The sequence below is a fragment of the Camelus ferus genome, chromosome 2 (assembly GCF_009834535.1).
Source record: "Camelus ferus isolate YT-003-E chromosome 2, BCGSAC_Cfer_1.0, whole genome shotgun sequence".
In the NCBI taxonomy this organism is placed as follows: domain Eukaryota; kingdom Metazoa; phylum Chordata; class Mammalia; order Artiodactyla; family Camelidae; genus Camelus; species Camelus ferus.
Genome location: NC_045697.1, coordinates 52847769 through 52867040, shown reverse-complemented (window position 1 = coordinate 52867040; position 19272 = coordinate 52847769). Strand labels below are relative to the sequence as shown.

The 19272-nt window shown below is 39.4% G+C and overlaps 1 protein-coding gene across 13 annotated transcripts in view; it reads left to right on the top strand.

Annotated features, from left to right (window-relative positions):
- RUFY3 (RUN and FYVE domain containing 3) overlaps nucleotides 1-18988 on the top strand; it is a 74912-nt gene extending 55924 nt beyond the window's left edge. For 4 of the 13 annotated variants that reach the window (XM_032458495.1, XM_032458521.1, XM_032458515.1 and 1 more), the window contains 9 exons: nucleotides 924-1016; nucleotides 2516-2599; nucleotides 4203-4370; nucleotides 4866-4963; nucleotides 8995-9114; nucleotides 10356-10455; nucleotides 12099-12163; nucleotides 14895-14922; nucleotides 15697-15996. In XM_032458495.1, the coding sequence (XP_032314386.1) occupies nucleotides 924-1016; nucleotides 2516-2599; nucleotides 4203-4370; nucleotides 4866-4963; nucleotides 8995-9114; nucleotides 10356-10455; nucleotides 12099-12163; nucleotides 14895-14922; nucleotides 15697-15936 (996 nt within the window). In that variant the 3' untranslated portion in view covers nucleotides 15937-15996. Of the gene's footprint in view, nucleotides 1-923; nucleotides 1017-2515; nucleotides 2600-4202; nucleotides 4371-4865; nucleotides 4964-6477; nucleotides 8753-8974; nucleotides 10277-10355; nucleotides 10456-12098; nucleotides 12167-14894; nucleotides 14923-15696; nucleotides 15997-16347; nucleotides 16417-17528 lie in introns of those variants that run through there. The other 9 variants (XM_032458562.1, XM_006188680.3, XM_006188681.3 and 6 more) reach the window with 6 other exon arrangements.
- The last annotated feature ends 284 nt before the right edge of the window (nucleotides 18989-19272 follow it).

Sequence of the window (19272 nt, the reverse complement as noted above, 5' to 3'; positions counted from 1 at the left end):
TTAGTTGGTAAAGCTGACTTAGAAAGCCCACTTGGATCTGCAGTCGTCATTCCTAACATTTCTCTGATGGTAAGACCTTGGCAGAAGCAGTCTGAGGGCGCGCTTGGCGCTAGAGAGCAGACCCACCTGCCCAGAGTTACTTCATTATGCTTCACAAGGCCGGTGGAGCAGAGAGAAGTGGGCTGCCGGCACTGCCTGTAAATCGTGCCTGAGCCTGGCTTCTCTGTACTGACACGTTAGACGAGGAACCACGTGGAGGCAAGAAGGCAGATGGCCCGGCTGAGAGGGACTGGCTCCGTTCCTCTCCCAGCCTCCTTCAGGCACCTTCCATTCCCTGTGGGAAACTGAGCTGGGTAGGTGCAGAGAAGGATAGTGTTTCCGCTTGGTTCTTCTCTCGTGTGAAATGGAGATGTGTTTCCCTTAGTGATATACTGTTCATAACATTACCTTATCTCTTTAGGCCCCCAAATGAAAAATGTCTTCAATGCCTAGTGGCATCTTTTAAAGTGAGAACTTTAGAGTTCATTTCTTTACCCTTTAAAAAATCATCTGTAAAAGGTTTTATGGAGGGTTTGTAAGATGGATCCCAAGGCATGAGGTGACCTTGTAAACATTTTAGAAATAGGTATTATAACTAAATATAATTATCCATGAGGACACCCTTGAGGTAAACAATCTTAAGTTAACATTTTGGTACTGAAAAAAGTTTAATAAAAAAGCAGCAGCAGGAGAGGCTTTTTATTTTATCCTTAAAGGTATTTCTCCTAAGTTCCCTACAAGAACATTTTTACAGGGTTATAGACAGATTTCCTTCCTTCTAAAAATATCTAAGCCTGAAAATCATGTTCTAGCAGATCATGAATTATCTTACCCTCTGTTAATAAAAGAAAGATAAAAGATTATTTTTCACATTTTGTCAACAGCTTGCAGTTGCAAACAACAGGATTATCACCTTGCAAGAAGAAATGGAACGAGTTAAAGAGGAAAGCTCCTACATACTGGAATCTAATCGGAAGGTTAATCTTACTGGATTTGTAAAGTATTCCTAGAGAGCATGTCAGTATGTTAGCAGAAAGGGAACCTCCAGAGAACTGTTTGGAAGCAGCGAGCATTTGCATATGTCCAGTGCACTGTTCTCACTAGACTCCGTGCAGAATTTCATGAATGATGAAGGTGATGGGAGGGCGGTGCCTCCTCTTCGGCAGATACTCCTTGGCTTCACCACCACCCGTATCTGTTTAGGGACTTCGAGAAAACAATCGAATTCAATTCCTTGTTTTTATGTGCTAATGATTTGTACTGTATTTAAGTATTCTATTATATTAAATATACCATTATTTTTAGACCTTGTTACTGTTTTACAGGAAGTGTTTATCTCATACCACTAGGAAAGAGTTACTACACAAATGAATTTTCTGGGTAACTCGGTCCCTTAAAGTGCCAAACTTTTTATAGATGTCTAAACATATTTTGCAAACCTTTTATGTATGCACAATTCTAAGCCTTCTTAAGTAGAGGATATAACTTAACACATTTAGCCCTTTATGATGACTGAAGATCATTATTATCAACATTGGCAACTCTGTACTGAATTACCGTGGTGCTACTTTAGGGAGCTGTTGAAATTGATTGCTTCTAGCACCTGTACTTAAATATTCCCAGATTACTGTGGGTGGTTTTCTGCCTTTTATTTCACTGGCATCTCTTACGTCTTACTGCTGTTAGCACTACTCTCTAGAAAGGTCTCCCTTCTCCTTATCCTCATGCTTTTAACCTGCTGTGACCTAGGAATGCGGAAATCCAGTTATTAAAATGGTTCCTGGTGGGGAGGGTATAGCTCAGTGGTAGAGTGCGTGCTTAGCATTTACAAGGTCCTGAGTTCAATCCCCAGTACCTTCTCTAAAAATAAACAAATCTAGTTCTCTCCACCCCACCACCAAATTTTTTTAAATTAATTAATTAAATAATACAATAATAAATAAATACATTTTTTAAAAAACTAATAACCAGGCTCTGAGTGGGGACAAACATGAGTAATATGTTTCAGTTTAATTTGTGGAGTTTGTTAAAAAAAAAAAAACAACTGTCTTCTCTGAAGAATTTTCTGGTGAGCTGCTCATCTTTAGCTCTGATCTCTGGTTGGTTGGATCATCTGGTGGATGGTCGGAGACACCAGATGTGAGATCTCTGGAGGAGGACAGTATTACCATTTGAACCTTTGGCCCAATTTATAGTGTATAGTGAATGCTGTTTTGTTTTTAGAGGATGATTTTTAAGACTTCTACCACTTGGTTTGGTAAACTGTTTAGAACTTTAAATAAAATGAGAAGAAATCTCCCATTCAGCTTAAGAATTTTTAACTTAGTGAACCTCTTCAGTTTCTTTGTTGGCTTCGCTCAACCTCATATGCGCTTAGGTATGATCATTTTCTTTACTGAATAGCAGTGCTAGTGTCAGCCAGCCGTATAGATTCTTTAAGTCGTTAAATATGTACTATTTTATTTATCTTTTCAAGGGTCCTAAGCCAGACAGAACTTCAGAAGGGCAAGCACTGAGTGAAGCAAGAAAGCACTTAAAGGAGGAGACACAACTACGACTGGTAAACTTTGCCCACATTCTGACAGTTCAGGAACACATTAAAACCTAACAGCTGACTTAGGGGCTTTCTCTCCTAGACAAAAGACTGTCAGAGGTGTTCTAAGAGATTTTATGAATCCTATAAAGTTGTTTCTCTTTCTTATAACCCATATTCCCTATAATGCTTCCTCAGTCATTTTCTGAATATTCTCAACAGCCAATAGGATTTTGCCAAACCTTATTTTTATTTTCTTTTTACTTTTATAGTTCATGTTGCAAAAACATTAGATATCTCCCTTCCTACTTCAGCCTTACCCCTGCAAAGATCTGTCTCCTTGGACTGGGCAGGAGACCTCTCCTCTCTCCTTACTAAGAATCATTAATGTAGAATTGTACTCTTTTACTTTTAGTTGTTATTTCTGAGTTTATTCTTGTTCTTATACATAAATAGAAACGTGTTATCAGTATTAGTCTTAAAATATTTTTGGAAATTAAGAATATATATATGCATATATATAAGGATATATAATAAGGAATAATTCTCCTATAATAGATTTTACCCAAAGGTCAGTGTATTAATGCACCCATGGTATTAGTACATCAACTCCTCCTGTAATTTAGACAGTATGACAACCAAATAATCGCCGCCAATAATGTCTCTAAGAATAGGGAGAAGCCTGAAAATAAGCACTGACCCGATTTACAGTTTACCACGAACTATCAGTGCATAAAACGGAACTTCAGGTCATTTTATCATGTTACTTTAACAATAATAACAACTTGAAATAATTATCATTTTCCTTCTATGTGTTTGTGGATTCAATCTCAATATACTTGCCATAAGGAAGGTCCTAGGAATACTATAGGCCAGCATTTTAAGGAGCATTCTGATTTGTTTTCTTTTATGCTAACTCTGTACAGAGGAGTGCCTCAGTTAAGTGGCAAGTGAAAAAAATCTTACACAGAGTTTTCCGCATTCTCACACCACATTAAGATAAATGTTTGTTAGGAAGGGAACCAAGCAAGGAGACAGGTTCTAGATAAGCCCTGGGCAGGAAGAACCTTAGATCTTTGTACCTCTGATCATCCAAATAATGTTGCAGTAATAATGGTTGAAATAAAAGGGGATTTCATGGTAAGTGAATATAAAAATTCAGTCAGCTATATTGACCATTCCCAGTAAGTGAGATGTTACCCTGGGGACCCAAAGTATTTCTGGGGTTCCTTGGGCTTTTGAAAATGGCAGCAGCCTCCAAATTCCGGCAGCTTCACTTTGTGCTGACTGCTGTAACACTTTATGTATATTTCTATAATAGGACATGGTGTCAGTTGTCTATTTGAATATCTAATGAAGTGCCTCAAGGATGCATGTATTTTAGACATATTAAATAGCATTACCTGGGGCCTACCAAGCTTTTCAGATTTGTACATTATTGAATAAATGTTACAGTAATTATCCTAATTGTTATTATTCTTGTTGCTAATGTCTCTGCACTGAATGACAGCTTATAGCTATTTTGCCAGATTTCAGACCTGAGAGCTTTGGTCTGCCTTTTCCTGTGGAATTTTAGGGTTTTTACTTGAGGAAGGAGAGAGTAAGCAGTTTGTTTCTCTTTGTGGGGCAGGATGTTGAAAAAGAACTGGAGATCCAGATCAGCATGAGGCAGGAGATGGAACTGGCTATGAAGATGCTGGAGAAGGATGTCTGCGAGAAGCAGGATGCCCTGGTGTCTCTGCGGCAGCAGCTGGATGACCTCAGGGCCCTTAAACATGAACTTGCCTTTAAGCTGCAGGTAAGAGAACTGTGAGGAACAGGCTCACTGACTCTCTGAAGTCCCGGGGCTTCCCTCTGCCCTCTTGTTCTCTAGAAGCACACTTGACATACAAGAGGAAAGAGTCACGTAAACCACTCCAGGAATCAGACCATCGTAGGGTCCTGGACTGCTGTTCTGGAAAGCCACGGTCACTTTTCACATTGTAATGGGGCAAGGGGCTCTTTTTCATCCTGTAGGATAATTTCTGCTCTCCAGCCTAACCTGCCAACTGAGTTATACAGGTAAATTAATGAACTTTCTGATGTTGATTTTTGAGACAAAACTGCACATCACAATACTAATTTTAAATGTTTCTTCTTATTTTTTCCTCCATTTGAGAATTAACCCATATACAAATATATGGGCATTTCCATTTCTCTGTTCCCCACTTACCGTTAGGTTGCAAAGGCATGTGTGATTTGTTTCAGTATTTTGTGTTATATATACATCACTCCTAACTCTTCTCCCTAACAGAGTTCAGACTTAGGAGTAAAACAGAAAAGTGAACTAAACAGTCGCTTGGAAGAGAAGACTAATCAGATGGCTGCTACCATTAAACAACTGGAACAAAGGTAACAGTGCTGTTTCTTTAGTGAAACACTTCAGACATTGCGTACTGGAAGTGACGAGAGTGTGACGTGTGTTTGGCAAACAGTATATGGAATTCTACCCGCTTAACATCAGTCATGCTGGTAGAAAGAAAGCCAATTAAACTGTATGTTTTTTAAGATATCACTAAAAACATTTCAGTGTCATGTGTTAGAGGGGGGGTACTTATAAGGATGAAAGGACTTTTAAATCTGTTTGTGACTGTGTTATTTTATTGCTCATCACTCAAGTCTTTGAAGGCTTTGGGGCTGGGCAGTGGAGGGGTGCTGAAGGCCCTTCTGATCACGGTAACCCCTTTCCCCTCCTCTCTCATCTCCTTTTTTTCTCTGCTTTCTCCTGAACAGTTAGTTCCAAGGCTCCCACTGTCGCCTCCCACCCACAACTCTCAGATCTGTCAGTCTCCAGCTCTGTCCTCCATCTGGAGCCCAGTCTTGCATTTTCACCCTCTGATCAGCTGTTCCCACCAGTACCCACAACTCAGTCTGCCCAGAGTACATCCTCTCCCCGTGCTACTCTCTTCTCTTCCTGGTGGCTCAGCTGAAACTTCGAGACTGAATGAGCCACGGTCATTAAGTGTTGTCAGCCTGTGCTGCCGCCTGTAACGCCCACTGCTCACCCTTCTTGCTCTTGAGCAAAGCTAAACTACTTACTGGCCCCTGGACATATCTTTCCTAATAGTTTAACCAATTAGAAATGCCCTTCCTCTTCCCACTCCCATGTTCTCCAGATACATTTTTTATGTTCATGCTCAAATGCCACCTACCCAGAGCTTCCTCTGATACTTCTTCCCGGCTAAAAATAAACTGCCAGTCTGTCCTTGCTGGAATTCCCATAGTCTCATGGCTATACCTGTCCGTATGTTCATAGCACTTCTCACTTTCGGCCTCACCTCATAAAGCCTTAATATGTGTAACTGATCTGATGAGAGTGTGAGTTCCTTGAGGTTAGTTAACTAATCCTTTAAGTTCCCTCACTGAATCTGTCACAGTACCTTGAATGTCCAGGGCAATCATTTAGTAGAAGTGTGAATGAATGGACGAGTGGATGGCTTCTTTTATTCAGATGGTACTTTACCAGGGGGGTCCTGAACAGCACCCCATATTATCGTTAACTCAAAAGTTAATTGCAAATTAGTGAATAAGGTTGAAACTTCTTGTTTGGCTGATTTTAGATGAATTTTAAATAAGCTTTTTTAAAAGTTTAAAAAAAGTAGGAAGCTATCTAAGTGGTTGCTCATAGCAGTTACACGTTTATGATTTAAAAAATCAACTTTACTGTCCATAAATTATGTTTTTGAAATGTCAGATTATTTTTCAATGGATTTTTGTCTTGGCATTTAAAACAAACAGACCTAAAGTAATGACTTATCTCTTCAAGGATTAAGCTGACTTATTCTCTTGCTATTTTTGTCTTTCCTACTTATTCATTTTCTCATTCCCCTTTCACTTCATTTTTATTTTTTATTTTATTAATATAGTGAAAAGGATTTGGTGAAACAGGCAAAGACCTTAAATAGTGCAGCAAACAAACTGATCCCAAAACATCATTAGGCATTTTGCAGCTGGTCACCTCGCAAGTTGGATGTCACAACTTAATCGTAAAGGGAAGAAATCAGAAAGTTATTGCATTTATGCTCTGATTCTATATAAAATGGCACCAAAAATTGACTTTGAATTTACTGGACTTAAAAAACAAAAAAAGTTTGACATATAGGCTGTGTTTTTATTTTTCCTTCTTCATTTTCTCCCCAGAGTTAGAAAATTTAGCATAAATTCTTCATTAAATGCCAAATGAACTTTGAGAAATTACTTCTGAGTTGCCCAATAAAATAAACACACCATTAAAAAAATCCTAGGGAATTGAAGCTCTGTACATATATGATCGATGCTTTTACAACCCAGTCCCCGACAATACCAGTTTTTAGGTGTGATGTCTGTGTCCGTGAGCCTGTTCTGCCATTGCGATGTGATGAGAGGTGACTACTGTTGGTCTCGGGCTCTGAAGTAGCTCTGTGTCTCTTAGGCCGTGACCCCTTTTCACTTTCGTTACCTAGGTTTAATCCCCAAGCCAAGGACAAGTACTTAGTATTTCACTACAGTTCTATTCTCAGTAGCCAAGATTGCTTGCAACTTTTTTGCCTTAGTGACTTTGGGGAGGGGGAAACAGCGTCCTTACATTTCTTTAAAGTCATAGGGATAAAGTTAGTGGTTAGGTAACTTATGATAACACAATAATGTGGAAGCTTGGGAAAACCCTCTGATGTTTGTCATCTTCTACCTCTGCCATCTTCCTGCAATTCCACTTCCTGTTGAGGTAGCTCAGAGAGAACAATTCTAATTAAAAACACTCCTCTCCTATTAAAAAAAAAAAAGCTACACATTTTTCAAATCTATCCTGCTTTTCCTTTTGGAGTAAAGACAACAAGGCATAGACATGAATGATGGCTTCCTGCCTCTCGTTTCTTGCCAGCTACATTTATTTAAGAGTTTCTGTTACTTTTTGTTCATTTGGAGATTTGCTTAAGTTTCTAGGAAAATAACAGTCTAATTATTAGAAAACCATTTCAGAGTAGGAAATTGACAAACTTATATTCATTATTATTATTATTATTTAGTCTAAAAATAAAGATTCCCAGTGGGTGTCCGTAGACAGTAATTAGTGGGACTTTTATTCCTAAGTGACCACAGATCTAACCGTTTCCAGGCTTTACATTGTAATAATCCTATAAATACTTCGATTTTTTTTTAATGACTTTTGATTTAGGGGGGACAGGCTTTACATAAGCCTATATTCCTTCAAAAAATCTTGGCAAAATTTTTTTCTTTTTTCTCATTCTGATAGGATTTGCAGCATTTCAGCTGCTTAGATGGGGTCAAAGATAGCCCCTTTGCTTCCAGCTTTTGAAATTCTTTACTGTCTTCTTGGAAAAACCAGAATTAAGAGAGTAAGATAGATTTTATGTGTGTTTTTCCAGGTCCTTGCAGACTTGACTTTGCAAAGTCAAGTCAAAGAGCATCTGACCAACCTCATGGAAGATCCTGTGCTTTTAAACTTAGTTAGCCCTTATAATTTTGCACCTATTCTTACTTCATCAACCTTTTATGGTGATGAGTTGCCTCTTCTATAAGCATTTGGAGGTTGTACTCAAACACCAAAATAAAGTATTTTAATGAGTACACATAGCATGCTTCCAAATTCTATCATATGCAGCCCCAGATACTTCACCTTCGAACATGCTTCTTTATAGGTGCAAAGTTAATAGGATATGTAGGAGAAAACATTCATCAGAATCTTCCAGAGAATCTGGGCAGGAAGCTTAGGCAGGCCCAGTGCTGAATTGTTTGTCACACACCACTCGGTAGAAATGGAAAAGGAAAGAGATGGCCAAACTCTGACAGAGGCTTTTCTTTATGTAAAAATTCGAAGCCTGAATAAAGGTTGATGTATAATGTCTGATGATTTAATATTAATGTGTGATTTAGGGAAGGGACCAGGAAAATGTTAAAAATGTTTTAATTCCACCTATAAGAAGGTAGTTGCCCATTTGCAAGTTCCAGTTATGAGTGTAAAATAGAAATATAAAGTACCAAGCCTATTAGGAAATAAAAACAAACAAAAAAGTAGATTTGACTTTAATTACTGTGTACTTGAGGTTGGCTTTGGATATGGATTTTCTAAAAAGTGATGTTTTATTGTTTATCATCTAATGGCTGTAAACTGTAGTACTAGAATAAAAAAAAGTGGAAAATCAACTTTTCCTCTGCCTGGTTCACCTGCATCTTGCTTTTTTTGGACAAATTTGTTTCTTCGTCATCTTTTTTCCCCTATAATTTCTTCCTGTGTCCTGCAAAGTTGTTTTTTTTTTTTTTTTTTTCCCTCTTTCTGTCTCTCCCTGCCTTCTTCCTTGGGTTATTTTATTTTGTGTTGTGAACTTGGTCTTCCTCCCCACCATGGCTTTTGTTTTTTATCACAAGTTCCTATGGCTCACATCCAGATTGCGCCAGGCTGAGCGAGGCCGCCAGTCTGCTGAGTTGGACAACCGGCTCTTCAAGCAGGACTTCGGAGACAAGATCAACAGTCTGCAGCTGGAAGTGGAGGAGCTCACCAGGCAGCGGTGAAGAGAGGGCGGCTGTAGCGGGCTGGGTGGTTGCGGGAAGTGCTAAGGCCTGACAGCATCAGAAGGGGGTCTCCTGAGCCAGCTATGTGCGTTCTGTCTCTCCCATGCCCTTTGTCCAGAATTAGAATTCAGAAAGCTTCAGATACATCAGCATTCCCCAAATCTTGTCAACATCCTTTACCATCAAAGAATTAGGAAATTAGAACCCAAGATCCCAGATAAATGAGGAGTAAGAGAATTAATAGCCGACACAACACTAATAATCACAGTTGGGAGTTCCTGAAGTCTTACCATGTGCCAAAGACTTTACTAAGCATTTCATGTGCATTCTCTCCTAACATCTCCCTGTCACCTATTTGTAGGTGATCCTGTTGCCCTCATTTAAATTAAAGCTTTGAGGGCTGAAATTGTCCAAATTCACAGTTAAGCTAGTAAGTGGTAACACCCAAAATTAAAAGCCTATTTCACTTTGACTCCAAGCCCTTAACCACTTTTCTATACTCTCTCTCAGATGAGACTCGCTTCTGTACCTAAAGCACTGACTTCAAACAAATCAGACTGTGTTGTTGGATATAAAAGCACATGGCTACTAAGGACGCTAGTGGTGGAGAGTATTGCTGGGGATTGACTACATAACTGTAAAGAGAGACCAGCTAATTAATATGTAATGGGACTGTGGTGTCAACACTTTCATACTGTATCTTGCTAAACATTAGTAAATACTATCTTTCAGTATAGTAAGTCCTACTAATTGTCATTCAGTTGACCACACTCTTCATTAAGATTTAATATTAAATGTTGATACTCAAAGTGGTGACCCCTCAGGCACTGGGAGATTCCGAAGTACATTCTTAATCATCCAAGGAGGATTAAACATGTTGAATGTTTTGGGTTTTGTTTTTTTTTTAGGTCGGGGGTGGGTAGTTTTGTTTATTTCTTTCTTTTTTAAATGGAGGTACTGGGGATTGAACCCAGGACCTTGTGCATGCTAAGCACGCACTCTGCCCCTGAGCTATACCTTCCCCCTACTCCCCCCGGAATGTATTTTAGAGCTATTGGTTTCATTGTATTATATTTTAGTACTTTAAAACCTGGTTGTCCATCTATATCTGGTAACTTTTTATTAATCAAGTATTAAAATTTAATTACTGAACTCTAAGAAAAGGGTCTGTCATTCTTTAGAAAATATGAGTACAGAAATCAAAGTTTTCACCCTTTTCCTCTCCTACCTATCCCAGGAACCAGCTTGAGTTAGAACTAAAACAGGAAAGAGAAAGAAGGTTACAAAACCACAGGAGCAGCCCAGGGAAGGGTTCCCAGAAGCAAGAACCCAAAATGGTAATATTTGTTATTCCCTTGTTCATTTACTTAAGTTTTAGAGGCTACCTTGATGGGCTGGACCGTTTTCTCGCCTGGAACAAGTGCTTAATAGCTAAGGCCTCGAGTATGTAGACGGCCGGCAAGAGCTGGAGTGGACACATAGACGCTCGATTCTGAGTGCCCCCGGGACACCCTCTAACTTGATTTCATTTGGAAAACGGGATCAATAACCATGATTTCCAGTTACCCTCTTATTCCTTTCAATTTGTTGAGTAAGGTCATTTTGGTATTTTAACAAAAATAACTGTTTCTTGGACTTCTGCTGGCTAATATTTTTAGTAATATGTTATAGTAACCCCTCCCCAACCCTGAATCCCCCTTTAACAGAATTGTCTTAAATGTGGGTTTGCTTCTGTGCAACTTTTTCAAATTATGAAGTTTTCAGTTTTAGCATACTCAGGGTACTTCTCTTGGGAAAATTAGAAAAAGAGGGAGCTAGGCTTGGGGAAGAGAAAGTAATGTAGAGTGGTTTAAACAGCAGGAACAGTCTCAGGAGAGAGACTGTAGTGGTGAAGTAGCTAAAATTGGTTTAAGGTCGTCTCTGGGACCCAGGAAACAGAAGCCAGCCTCTTGAAATAATAAATCAGGAAAGCATGAAATACTTTTTCTGTCAAAGACAAACCACAAGGGGAAAAATTACCTTTTTTGTAAATATTATATATAACAAAGCAGGACAAATTTATAAACTTCTTACTTAAAATTTCTAGAGAGTGAGCTGCTAATTTGCTGGAGGATAGAAAAGTGGTAAATGGAAACATATTACATAGTACTCATTACCACTGATTTAACGTGTGCAAAGTACCATTCTCTCTGTGGCAGGCTGTCTTTATTAGTTTAGCAAACATAAAATCTGCTTCAAAGGGCTTGCAGAGATTTACTTAAAATCTTGGCCTATCTTACCCTGTTTTTCCAATGACGCCTTAGATTTCTCAATCTTGAATCTGCCTGCAATGCAAGGGTTTCCAGGAGTGGTCTAAGAACATGCGTCCTGCTTTTGGAGGCTGATGGGCAAGCAGTTCAGAGCAGACAGCAGTGTGTGTGCCACAGAAAGACTTTGTCCCTAGAAATGGCCCAGGCAGGGCTTAAGAACATTGTCTGGAACTTTACATTGGTCATTCAGAGTAGAAAACCCCTTGAGTTGTATACGCTGTAGAAGTTGTCAAGGCAACTACTTGGCTGCGTGTCTAGAGGGTGACACAGTCTGCTGGATACAGCCATGCCTGGTGTCACCAGTTGTCCAGAGCTCAGCTGGGGGGAGGGGTGGGTGTTTATTTTTTCTCTTAAGAAGTAACTGATACCTTGAGCCCACTTTGTAAGTAAATAGGATACATTCTGAATTTCATTTGAATCTCAATAATTAAAGAAAATATCTACTCTGAAAATCATTTGTTGTAAACTCTGAGAATGTATTAAGAAACTACTTAGAACAAAGAATGAAGGAAAATATCTTGAAAGTTAAATTCCTTCCCTAATTTAAAAAAAAAAAAAAAGCTACTTAGCTTTATACCTAAGCTAAGACAACACAGAAGAAAATGTCTGTAGCAGCGTCATTGTTTAGCATTCTGAATAATTAATAAATTGGGACTGTTTTCTTTTGGCAGGATGGGAAGCACAAAATTCAAGAGGAAAATGGTAAACTAAAAAAGCCCCTAGAAGAAAGCCACAGGTATTTGGTAAAAAAGCATTATTAACTAAGATACAAAGTTATGTTGGGGTAGTAGGGAAGGGAGCTTCTGATGTGCTTTAGCAGTGACACAGACCATACAGTGATCTGCAGTATTAATATTCCAGAAAGACATTTTGAAGGGGGAAGTGAACAAATAAAAAACTAGATAAAACAAATTTTTTTTATTGAGTTATAGTCAGTTTACAATATTGTGTCAATTTCTGGTGCAGAGCACAATTTTTCAGTCATATATGAGTATATATATATTCATTTTCACATTCTAGATAACACAAATTAAACCAAACCCATTTAGTCCATTTTAGAAGGAAGGTGATCAGGCTGTCCTGACTTCCCTGGTTAATCCGCTGTCACTTAAAGATTATTTCTAAGCTGATCTTTACAGGGTCAGCAGCACAAGTGAATAAAGCACAAGTCATAGAATTTCTTAGGTTCTTAAGTGCACCTGAGCATGTTTCCACCTATGTGCAAAGTGCTAAGTGAAAGGAAGCTATGTTTCAAATAAAGCCTCTAATTTCCCTTATTTTTTTTTTCCTTTAAGGGTTTCAAACAGTTTATCTTTATTCCTTTTTCTGAACTCTTCATCTCATTTGCTTACTATGAAGAGCATGGGGGTCATTTCACGGAAGTTGACTTTTAACAATTGTTTTAGCAGGTAGAAATATAACAAAATATTACATAATGCCACTGCATTAAAAATGAAGGTGGTCCAACTATATGACATTCTGGAAAAGGCAAAGCCATTGAGACAGTGGTTGCCAGGGGTTAGGTGATATGAATGGATGGATAGGTGGAGCACAGAGGATTTTTTAGGACAGTGAAGATACTCTGTATGACACTATACTGACAGATACATGTCATTATGCATTTATCCAAACCCATAGAATGTACAGCACCAAGGGTGAACCCTAAGATAGACTATGACTTATGATATGTCAGTTTAGGTTCAATGATTGTAACATTGGGTACCACTGTGGTGTGGAATGTTGACATAGGGGGTGGGTGGGAGATCCAAGAGAATATATGAGAAATCTGTGTTCTTTCTGCTCAACTTTGCTGTGAACCTAAAACTGCTCTAAAAATTAAAGTCTATTATAATAACAACAACCCCCCCAAAAAGATGATCATCAAATGATTATCAAGGAAAGATACCACAGAGGGGTTTTGAGAGACCTGTACAGCATACATTTTTGGCTGCTGTACCTGAACAGCCTTGGATGCCCTAAGGATGAGATAATGTGTCATCTGGAGTAAAACCAGAGGCTGCAGAAGATAAATCACTCAGTCCAACAGAGGCTGAGTGTGCAGGTGCTTATGTTACACAGCCCTTCCTTGCCTCCAAGGCCAGAACGATGCCAAAACCTTTAAGTTTCCTCCCAAAGAGAGCGTAGTCTGATTCAAGACCAGCCTTAAACTACAGGCCGTCTAACACTACAGATTAGCACAGGCCATGGGAAGGAACTAGACTGTAAAATTAACCAAGGTTCAAGGGGGCCCTTCAGGGAGCCTCGCTCTAGACTAAAGTCAAGTCACTTACATTTAGGAGGGTCTTACATGCCATGTTCTGATTTTAGGCCCTGAAAATACAAGACAGTACAGTCCTCCCTCAATATCGGGGGTTCCAGGAGCCCCCTCAGATGCAGAAATCCATGGATGCTCAAGTCCCTTGTATAAAATGGCTGAGCACAATGAGTATAATGGGCTCGCTGATTCGTGGGTTGCACACCTGGGGACTTGAGCGACCCTGGATGCAGAACCTGAGGATGCAGAGGGACGAGTGCACTGCCTTACCTCCGCGCTCTGCAGCTTAAAAAGTGTGTCACATTCATTGTCTCCTTGTAAATTCGATTCTCCTTACAAAAGTTTAACCATCTATTCCTGCCTCACAGATGAGAAAACTGAGGCACACAGAGAGGTCCAAGTTGCCTCTATTATCATGGCTTCTGCTTTCAAGTCCTTTGTCTCTGCACCACTTAATAGCCACTTCAGGGCTTCTCCTGGCCAGAAATACGATCCTAAGATACACCCAGGTTTCCTGGGATTGTGGCCCAAGAAACAGCTGAAAACTCGATCATGCTGGAGGTCACACTGCCTCTCAGCCAAAGAGAATTGGAACCGCTAGATCTGTGGTGCATTTTCCCCAGAACTGAAAGTGGGCCTTGCTCCTCCTCTTGTTCTGTTCCTCCTGAGTTCTGTTCCAAGTTGGGAAAATCAGGGCTAGCTCAGCTGGGTATCGTGAAGAAATACTTCCACCCAAACGGGTACTCATGTGACAGTCTCATTCACACCGTTTCCCTAAGTAATTTGCTAAAGTTCACATTTTAAGAATACTTGGGAGAAGGGACAATACCTGACATATGATAATGGGTAGATTTCCATAATAGTGGATAGGGAAAAAAAGCTATCACAACGTATGGCCTCAGCCAGTGGGAGTTTTGCAGGTTGGAAAACATAATCTCTATTTTCTTGGTAGTAAAAAGGAAACATAAAATATGACTCCAGTCTGTTTTTAAACAGAAACCATTATATAGGTCAAGGGTCACATTCTAGTAATAGATTTAACAACTAAGATTTCCTCCCCTTGGATGTTGACATTAATAATTACTTTGGTCCCAACAATGTAAAAGAATCACGGTGTTGATTTTCTGTGCTTTTGAAATGATAAAGGAAACATAAGTTGCTATTAGTTACTGTTCTTAATTTCCCATTGTAGGCTGCAGTCTCACCCTGTGGATGAACAGGTAACAGTCTCCTATCCTAAAACATCTTGTATAAATTATAGAGTTGGCTAGACCATGCCTAGCTGTAAACAAGGCAGCAAGGGAGGTAGATGAATGCATTCAGGCCTCTGTGTCCATCCTTCTGAGGATGTCCTAAACAAACATGCATTTGCCTGAAATTCTCACTGGAAGTAGCACAGCCCTTTGAGCAATTTACTAAGTAAACAGTTTTCACTTCCCATTTGAGATTCTCTTTAACATACTTATGAGACCTAAGGGGACTCACCATACCTCCCTTTCCCTTAGTTTTCCCTGACATAAAATGGAGAGAAAAAAATACTTCTTGATCACTTACAAATAAGCAAACATAAACAGCAGAGAAATATAAATATAGTGGTATATGACAACCCCATGAGAAAGACAGTAAATGCTACTCTGTGTGAGTCACCCTGTCATTTATCTATTAGGATAGAAAATGAAGCCTACTCCTTCCCATTCTTGATGACAGAGTAAGGCAAGAGGAATGGGGCTTTTTTTTTCTTTAATTTTTTACGCTTATATACTTGAATTTTCTTTCTATAAATAAAATCGCATGTTATTTTATTGTAAAAATTAAAAGAGCTCCAAGGGTAATGATAGGATTAGCAGAGTTGTATTAAGGTGGTGGGGCTATATGTAATCTGTTTCTTCAGTTTCCAGGTGGTCTGTAGTATGATGATACTGTGTAACTAAAAAATGCATATTCTGAAAAAATGTCCCGGGCTGAGGGAAACTAACTGGCTCACTCTGGTTTAGGATCAGCCGCTGCTCTCTGAAAAGCCCCAGACATGCCAGCTGTGCCAGGAAGACTGCAGCCTAACAAAGGTAACGGTGGTGAGAAATGAACAGGTTCTTCATAGGGACGCCCACTGCACCCGAGCCCCGCCCGCTAATAGGGGCGGCCTGTGTAGAGTGCAGGGCGTGGGGAGGAAAGTAAGAGGAGCAAGTAGTTGGTATGTACCTATTTTTTTCAGCCCTATTAAGTCATGTCAGTAAACCCCCATTAAAATAAATACAAATTAACTATATAATTTAAAATAAACATGAATGTACAAATATTCATTGAGCGCCTACTGTGTGGAATGTGCTATTCCATCTGCTGGAAAAAGAAGAATGAACACAGTGTAGACCAGGTCCCTGTTCTTAAGCGTATGTCCTTTGTGCCATCGTTTCACAGATGAAGAACCTTGGGTCAGAGGCATTAAGGACTTTTCCCAGTTACTTAAAGCTCAAATGCAGCATGACTTTGCCTACAAAGTCTACACTCCTTCTAGAACTCCGTCCTGCTTAGAACAGTTAAGACATGTTTTGGGAGGGAGGGTTCTTTGAATTTGGGGAAAACAGCCTTGGAAAGGAAAACGAGCTCTCTCCCCACCAAACCACTTGTTTTTCCCTCGGATCCTCAAGGATCTCCGCCTGAGGGCCCTCCCAGTGTGTTATCCTGAGTCGGCAGAGTGAAGGAAGCATTCAGGAAGAGTAAGTGTCCTTGACAGCCAGCTCTGTGCCTTGCTCGCTACAGTAGGGTCCCCCAGCATCAAATACGGTGCCCAGTTCATAGGAGATGCTTGAGAAATGCTATGGACTAATGAGTGTTGGAAACAAGTACTGAGAGGAAAAGGAAACATACCACCATTTGTGATCATGCTGCATTTTAACAGGCAAACTTGTAATATGACCTAGTCTTAAATTAGCAGTATCAAATAAAGATGAACTGCCTTTATAGAACTGAAAGTTTTAATGAGAAAAATGTGTTCCAAAGCAGAAGAAGCTGCCAGTCTAATCCTGGCTTTTCTTAGCCATTCAAAGTAACTGCAACATGTCAGAGAAAAATTCCTCTCAAGCTTTCAAATAAAAGTGACCACCCTCCCTCCACGGCACCCTCAGGAAGATGAATTGTTTGAGGAAAAGTAGCATTATTTATGGGGGCAGTTATCCTTCACAGCCTTTATACAGGGGCCCTTGGAACTGTGTGTGCACCACCCCATCACAGCCTTACCAGTGACACTGCCAGAATGACCGAAGTGCTGTCCCTCAGCTTGGCCACTAAAGATTCAAAATGCTTAATAAAGAGACTGATTTCCCAATAAACAGGATGCAGAAAGCTGTGCTCCTGCTGCACTGATGTTCCAGAGGATGTGCTTCCAGAGAGGGCATCACAGGAAGGCATTAAGCACGCCAGTGTCTTAGGAATTCTACTTTCAGATCATGCTCAGCAAATGCTTTCACCTTAGGCTGGCTACCCAACCCATTGCAAGGTTCCTGCCTATGCTTTGGTACTTTAAAACTAATTTTAGAATTAGCCCACCTTAAAGTGAATATAGTAAGTGAAAGTATTCTAAAGAGAAATAATTTGTGTATTTGTTCATTTGAATTCTGTGGAAATGCTTCTCTTCATTTAGCTCTAAGAACTAGACTGTGTGCTTCTTTGTAGAGACTGTGTTTGGTCAGATACCGTGTGGCACACAGCACACATTCAGTAGGTACTTGACTAGACGTTGAGCATTTATCATATGTGTGGCCTTTTATATCCTGTGCATCTTTATGCCTTGCTCTTCTGTTCCCCACCTGCCTTCCCCTTCTTCTTATAGAATGTGTGTGAGAACTGCAGAGGAACCTTCTGTAATGCCTGCTCAACAAACGAACTGCCTCTTCCTTCAAGTATCAAGCCTGAGCGAGTTTGCAATCCCTGTCACACAAATCTGATGAAAAAGTATTCCACCAGCCCATCGTAAGACTGGAGGCCAAGAGCCGGACCAAAATGTCTCTACTTGTGTCAGATGTCAGGATCCCCTAGAGCCCAGATGTTAGAATCAACTCAAGGGTTAATTAAGAGTGACTTAAATAAACCAGGTCCAGGGAGAAGAGGCAGTGGTTGGTGGTGCCAGAAATTTTGCTCGTTTTCTCTAATGAATATATGAATAAAAGTTACTCAGTTGAGCCTCTCTCTGCTAAATCTGAACAACCCCACTTTGCAGTGTTTATTTTATAGCATGTCTTTGGAGAGGTTATTCATTTTTATGACTGGTGATAATAATACTGGGGTGGATATGAAAGGAGAGAAGGTCCTTAGAAGATAAAAAGGAAAATGATCATCTCCCCCTATTTTTATTTGCAGATTCAAGGGGGAAAGATAAATGTTACCTAAAATTGAAATGACAGGTGTTACATATTTTCCCAGGTGCTGCTACACATAAAGTTTCCTCTTTACCCCGACTGACTACCTCTTCTTTAAAGTATCTCTACCAAACTGTGAACCCAAACTCAGGGAAAAAGTATTAAAGAGTAATATAAATTTTGAATGTACTTAAAGCAATATTATAATATATTACAGTTTTAGGACCAGAATTTTTCTAGTCCTGGCTACAAGTGTTTTCATTATCAGAACGAGGAGGAGGAACACTTGCCGTTTTTTCACTTGATGACTTCAAAAGTAAATATCTGCCCTTTTCAAAGTCTCCTACTGCAAAACAAGCCAACTGTCTTCCCCAGTCACTCATTCCTCTCTGGGTCATAATGGAAATTAGAACTTTTAAAGCTAGGGTTTGACTTTTGCAAGTAGAAGATTTGAAGCAAAGCTAAGTCAGGTATAAAGTAAAACAAACTTAATTTGTCCATGGCTGAGAATAATTAGCTCAGGTTATTCATTAAATTCTTTAATAAATAAAGGATCCCTTATTCTAAGCTAGGAATCAGAACTGGTAGGCCGGTTTCTTGGAAAGTACAATACTTAGACATCTCTTAGTAACAAACCCTTTGGGGGAAAAGAGGGAAATGCATTCAGCAAGAGAAGGAAAGAAATGGTATATGCTCTTTTGATTACGTTACAGTATGTCTAGATTGTTTGATTCGAATTAAGACCTAAGAAGATACGATTCTGTAACTGCTTTAGAATTCTGAGGTGGAAACATCCTGGAACGCTATTTGATAACTTCTGTCTCCTGAAAAGGGTTACAGCCCAGGAAGGAGTTGTTATTCCAGAAGTCTGGCCTGTTACTTGGTGAAGCTGAGTTTTAAGAGTACCAGGGAAAAATAAAATCTAATAATTCTAGCCTCGTTTGTTGTCTCTTTTTTCCTTTTAAATATTTATGATTCTTCATCCTCTGTATTTTTGACCACCTATATGTGTCAGCACTGTTCTAGGTGCTACAAATGATGTGGGCAATTACCCTAAATCAGCAAAAGTTATTTTATAATTAGTTTTGAATTAAATTGAAAAGAGGCTGCTCTGTTCATGGAACATAAGAAGGAATAAGTAATTAGCCACTTGAAATTTGACTTTCAAATGCACATAAGCTATTTGGCTTTTCTTTTTTTTTTTTTTCCTTAAACAAA